Genomic DNA, 6,335 nt, shown 5'->3' on the forward strand with positions numbered 1-6,335 from the left:
ATCGGAAGGAAGAGCTAATAAAACATTACAAATGTAATAACACCTTTTTCAGTTCAAATCTAATTACATTTTTCGAAATTTTGAACTAATTATGTTTCTCTAAATACTTATAGAGCTAATTTCACCAATTTTTTTTTTCTATGCCAAGAGAATCTCACCATCACTATTTAAAAATGTGTACTCATTAACCTCATTTTGTGTAATAACTCGTAAACTATATAGAAAAGGTAAATCGCACTAAAAAAACCTCTATGCAACGACCAAGAAGGAAATCATACTAAAAAGACTCTATGCAGCAAACTTGACCAAAAATGTGTTAGTAAGAATCAAACTCGTGACTTTTAGGTACGAAATTTATGCTTCACTCACTATATAATTATATTTGTTATGGATAATTAATTTATTTTTCCTGAACAGATTATAACTGCAACTAGTGGGTTCTGCAGCATCTGCTTAATAGCAATTGTAATTAGTATCAACCCAATCTGAGTACCAAAAATTCAGAACTTTCAGAATCAAGAAACAAGCAGATTGCTGGCTACTTGCATGCAATGAATTTATATATATAATAAATTGTGCTTCCAAATCAGATAGAGAGAGGGGGGGTTGAGGGGAGTTGAGAAATGAAAAATACATACATGACCAAGAAAAAAGAAAAATCAATGAAGTTATTGACAGAAACCATCGCATTCGCATACCTACTGTCAGTGACGAAAGATCTCGACATAACTCTTGGCATTCCTAGTTCCACACCGAGTTAGATTCAAGCCTAATCGGAAGGTTTTCTGTCGTAAAACGCCACCCTTCACCACAAACTATTTGCACAAGCAAGATCCAGAGTGAAGCTGATATCTAGCTAACTCGTGTTAGCTCATTTAGCAAGCTTCATTGGCAACTCGAGATTTGATACCTTTTGAAGTGATGGTCCGATCCAACAAGAATTGCGACTTTCTTTATATATATATTCATCTTTTCCCAAATCTCAAGCATCTGTTGTTTTTGGATTCGGTTATGCTCGGGGCATGAGTAAGGTGTGGTTTACTTTGGTTCGAGAAGGAGTGTTTTTCCATCGCATTTACAAATTTGCGCAAGTGCCTAATGTACTCCGGATATGTCTCCAAGTTACAATGCCCGCCCCCCTGCACCCACAGCGGATCATACTTCTCTTTCGAAAGCTCCCACAAGCGCTTCCCATGGGAGAAGTCAACGATGTCATCGGCTGTACCCTGCAAGTCGCTCTTTTCAGAATCAACAAGGATGATCGATCTAGATAACCCGAAACGTAAAAATGGCTTTCATGATAAGGACATTGAAGATTTTCTAAGGAAATATCAAGACAAACCAAAAAAATAACATGGAACTTCGATCATAAGTCATCGATGCCATAATTGTTTACTAAATATAGGTCTCAAAGCTATGCTCGAAACATATGCCAACATGGGTGGTTCATTAAGAATGTTTGTGTTTGAAGTTCGATGCATTAAAAACATTCATCACAATATGGAGGAGTAAGATCAGAGATGTTCTTACATGGATAACTAAAACCGGGCAGCTGACTTGCCGTATTTTGTCTATATTCTGAAAAGAAAAATCGAGCATTTCAAAAACAAAATAACGCTTCAAATTTCAAGAAGAGATGAATATTAGGAAATTTACTTACTTTAAATATGTCGAACCAGAATGTCATCTTGACGGGATATAAAACTCGTATTCCAGAAAGTATAGCGCTATGAAGAACAACAGCTTTCAGCCGCTGTAAACGAGCTGCCAAGTGTAATGTAGGCCCACTACCGACAGATTGGCCATATAGAATCACTTCCTCTTGCTTAATTCCATATTCGCTCTTCAAACAATTGTAGACAGCTTCTATGTCATAGTATGTGTTGAACTCAGATGGCTGTTAAATAAACGCAAAAAAACACTTCTCAAGAACGAAGAGAATGAAAAAAACACATTGAAATAATGCTCCAAAGAAGAGAAGGAAAATGGTCTAGTCGGTTTTTCTTCCTCTTCCATCTCAAATATTTGAAATTAACAATTTAATGTCAAATTCAATTTCTCGATCTGAGCTTTTCTTTATGGAAACTAAGGTGAACTATGATAAAGTATCTATCCAGTAGCACTTTATATATTCATTACCTTACCAGAAGATCCACCATATCCTGAATAATCATAGCTGCAAACAAAGAAGAAAATTTCATGGTATCAGATAGAAAAGAAACATACCATACCATACAGCACTGTAAAAAAGAAAGAAAATTTAAGAATCTTTTCAAAATTTCACATCACACTAAAAGTTTTACCAAAGGCTTCTGCCAAATACATGCAACTAAGCAGATGAAATAACAAACTAATGGGAAAGCACACACAGATTTTGAAAATAGGAATTCAATAAACAAAAATTTGACCAATTAGGCAATTGGCAAGTGAAAGTATCAACAGAAACAGCTATACAGCCAATTGCAGGAACAATAAAGGGAAATGAAATGAAAAATATGCAAATTTGGTTTTGAAATTATCAGCAGAAAATCCCAGGAGGAGCAGTAGAACCTATACAAGGCAAAGATTAAAACTTTCAAGCACACATTTCATTAAACTCAAAGATCAAGTTAGATCAGCAAACAAAAACGCAAATACATATTCACACCCATCCCGGAAAAACAAGAATTGCATAGAACACAGAATTACAGAGGGACAATTTGAAGTTCATAACTTTCAAGTTAACACAAAACATTTAGACATTTGGGGAAAGAAATGAATGAAAGAAACCTCATGATATTGACACGGAGATGAGCTCTGAGCTCAAGGAAGAGGCCCTGCATCTGCCCCAAATCCGCAGCATTACCGTGGGAATACAAGAGCGTAAACCGGGCAAAAGGGTGCTTCCAGAAGGTGGCCACAATCTTGTTCCCGCCCTTGGTGTCCAGCAAATGCACGTCCACGTTCTTGTCCGCCGTCACGCCGGTGAAGCACAGCCGCCCGTCCTCGTCTCTGAAAACATCGTACGTCGGCGGGTCAGGTGGAAAAAATGCGAACTTTGCGGCCACGTTCGACGTCACATTCCCCATTTAATTTAAACCCCCCACCTGAAATGAAACCTCGCCTCTCCTCTGCAATGGAACATAGAGATTCTCTCCCCCCCACCCCCACCCCCACCCCACCTCGACTGTTCTTCTGGAAGAGATGAAGAGGAATCTTCTGGGTGGCGCTTCCTTCCCTTTCTCCGATCGTCTTCTTTGTTCTGGGTTTTTGGTCTCTTTTAGAGGGGTTGATAAGAATGAATAGGGAAGTGAAAGATCCGATCTAAGTGGGCGGGCGGGCGGGGGAGATGAGGAGCTTTGGGAAACAATGCAATTCAATGCCCAAGACACCAGATTGAATTAAAAGAAGCAAACAACTGTTTTACTTTTATTAATTTAATTTAATTTAATTTAATTTATTACAGACAGCTCGATGAAGTTAAGTTAGCATCCGTCTATGTTGCCTTCTCGTACCAGTAATCATCAATCAATTTGCAATTGTTGCATCTATTGGACTCAACTCGTGCAAATTAAAGATTTTGGGGTCAAATTTTATGAATGAAACCGTAAATTGAATGATCTCTATTAAATATATTTAATTTCAATTTTTTAAAAAATAAAGTTTCGCAATAATTTTACTTTAAAATAGTTTATATTTAATATGACTACTAGTGAATATTCAATAACTTGTAGTTAGAGTACATATGGAGATGTGAATGAGATCTCTAATAGTCGTTGTAGATTTTAAGGAGTTTTTGCAGGTGTAATTAGGAAAGAGAACATGAGAGAGATAAAAATGGATAGAAGAAAAAAAACTAAAGAAATTATGGGCCCAGCGAGCACGTGGAGTGCATGCGCTCGGCTGGGTGCCTTCAATTCGCTTCACGCGACAAATAGAGCAGCTTTTTAACTTTGGTGGGGCCCATTGTGCAGATAAAAATCAGCTCTTAGCAGGATCGGAAGACCTCAAAACTTTCTCTCCTCCACATAAGCTTAGATCTCTTCAAAAACTGAGCAGACTCCACTGATGGAGATGCTCTTACAGGTATCTTTTAACTTGATTAGATCTCTCGTGTTCGAGTAAGGCATCCTTGAGGTCTTACTAGACACTAGACACATCCTAGCTTGGGGTGTATAAGTCTTAGTGTACCTTTCTTCGGACCAAAAATAATAATAATAATAATAACTTGTAGTTTTGTTGGGTATATATTTCAACAACTCATAGTTGATTATATTTAGTAATTTTTTTTTTCTTTTTGTACGTCTGAGAGGGTATGGGGTATGGATAAATTGGCGATATTTTTATTTAGAATTACAGAGCTATGCAACTAATATTGTAGGATTATCAGTAACACAATCATGTTTAATATAGTATCAATATAATGAATATTTAGAATAATGTCTGTAAACACGTTAACACGTACGTAATTATCATGTTTGTACATACCAAAAATTACAGTACTATTTAAATACGACACCTAACGTACACCTTGCATGCCCCTATATGTTGACTTCTGCTTTAAAATAATGCACTGTGCTGCTGGTTGCAGTAGTACTATATTGAATAATAGATTTGAACATCTTTTACCAATTTGACTGGCATAAAATCCTATTTAGCTCTTGCAAAACCCAAAAAAAAATCATTACTTACTTTATGTGAAGTTTTTAGATTTGTATAATAGCATGCATATAATAGGTATTTCGATGATAAGTTAGCATTTAAATTATTAATTTTTTTTAGAGTGATAAATCTGATTTGAATCTCATCACTTCTAATATCTTATAAGATAAATGACTGTTTGGTAAATGGTTGGTAGTTGATAGCTGTTAGATGTTAGCTGATTGGATTAATTAGAGCGTATAATTAGTTGATAATATTAGCTTATTGTAGAAATGTGTTTGGTAAATTAGCTGTTAGCTGATAGCTGTTTGGTATAATTTCTTTTCTCAAAAAACTAATTGAAAAAGTTGTTTTGAGTAGTTTTTTGAATTTTAGCATTTTAGAGTACAAAAAGCTAATTAACTAAACACGTATATTGATTTTTAAACCAAGTCAAACAACTAATAATGGTCAAATAAGCCAAAATTAACCTATAGACTAACTATTTTACCAAACAAGGTCAAAATAGCATCCATAGTGTTTTGACACTTTTTATAAACATAAAGTTATATTTAACTTATTTCAAATCAAAGAGATAAGCTAAGTTTGAATCTCATCGTCTACAATGTAAGTACAACTCATATAAGGCTAACCCCATCCCAACCAATACCCACCCTTTCTAAATGATGTGAATTTTCAAAAGCATTTTTTTTTTGTCATGTTGGATAGAAAGCTTGCTACTGCAGCAAGCTTTCTAAAACTGACCAAGTTGTCGCATTGTAGCCTTTGTGTACTTAAAAAAAAAAAATTCTTATTAGTTATTTATTATATTATTTTATTATTATATTTATATAATATAATATGAAAGTGAGACCACTTTAGAAAGTGTTGAGAATATTACAGGGATGTAGAACAAATAATGGAGAATTTGTAAATTTGATGATGTGGAAGTGAGACCTATTTTAGAAAGTGAGAGGAATTTGCTGGGATAAGGATAACCTAAGACCAATGTTGTAAGAGCATCCTCATCAGCTCTTGATTTTTCACAGTTTTTGAAGTGTCATTGGGAAAGAGAGAGGAATGCAAGAAAAAATGGAGAAAAAGAAAAAAGGAAAAAAAGGGCTGACAACATATTTAAAAAAAATTGAAAAACAAGCTAAATACGCGGCCAGTAAACGCGTGCTATTCTTGTGCTTACTGGGCGCGATTCTTGCGCTCCACACGCAGATTAAATGACTTTATTTTCCCTTGTCTCTCTCACCTGGCAGGCCCCACAAAAAAACCAAAATTTGCAGGACAAAAAATCAATAAAAAATCACTCTCCACATTTGTTAAAAACAAACCCTTGAGTTTTTTTACTGTTTCAAAAATCATGATCGAAAAAACCCCTATTGGGAATGCTTTAAGAGTCGTTAGGCGCACATCAATCACCTAGCGCCTAGGCACCAAAGTTTTTTATGGTTGACGGAGCGAATCGTGGAGGCAAGGGCTCAGTGATTGGCGAGTGGCGATGGTGAAACCACGAGACTTGAGACACTATGATAAGCGATGACATCTCCGATAATCACTCTTAGTTGTGGCGATGGGTTGTTGTCCTTGTCGATGTTTTCATTGCGACTCACAAGTTGGATAATTGTGGTGAAGGGCGATTCATCAATGACATCTCCAGGTCTCAAATTTCTCTATGCTTTTGTTTGATTTTATGATTTGCTAGT

At 35.8% G+C, this 6,335-nt stretch overlaps 1 protein-coding gene across 2 annotated transcripts; it reads right to left on the reverse strand.

Annotated features, from left to right (window-relative positions):
- Positions 1-507: 507 nt before the first annotated feature.
- On the reverse strand, positions 508-3,368 carry LOC109191729 (protein ABHD17B). 2 transcript variants are annotated; one of them, XR_002055972.1, is made up of 6 exons: positions 2,770-3,368; positions 2,140-2,176; positions 1,661-1,897; positions 1,531-1,578; positions 911-1,226; positions 508-845 (listed from the first exon to the last, which is right to left on the reverse strand). XR_002055972.1 is itself a non-coding variant. In XM_019342382.1 (5 exons), the coding sequence occupies exons 1-5, from the start codon at positions 3,066-3,068 to the stop codon at positions 966-968; spliced, it is 882 nt and encodes a 293-aa protein (XP_019197927.1). In that variant the 5' UTR covers positions 3,069-3,368; the 3' UTR covers positions 508-965. The 2 variants fall into 2 exon arrangements, 1 of the variants encoding a protein (XP_019197927.1); XM_019342382.1 differs by having other exon boundaries at positions 508-1,226.
- Between the last annotated feature and the right edge of the window lie 2,967 nt (positions 3,369-6,335).

Source organism: Ipomoea nil, unplaced genomic scaffold (assembly GCF_001879475.1).
Source record: "Ipomoea nil cultivar Tokyo-kokei standard unplaced genomic scaffold, Asagao_1.1 scaffold1720, whole genome shotgun sequence".
NCBI lineage: Eukaryota > Viridiplantae > Streptophyta > Magnoliopsida > Solanales > Convolvulaceae > Ipomoea > Ipomoea nil.

Excerpts from the sequence above, each read along its gene's own strand:
- LOC109191729 (XM_019342382.1), bottom strand. The coding sequence starts at position 3,068 with ATGGGGAATGTGACGTCGAACGTGGCCGCAAAGTTCGCATTTTTTCCA. Across the intron at positions 2,177-2,769 it reads CTCCGTGTCAATATCATGAG|CTATGATTATTCAGGATATG; the intron begins GTTTCTTTCATT and ends CTTTGTTTGCAG. Across the intron at positions 1,579-1,660 it reads TCTGGTTCGACATATTTAAA|AATATAGACAAAATACGGCA; the intron begins GTAAGTAAATTT and ends TTTTCTTTTCAG.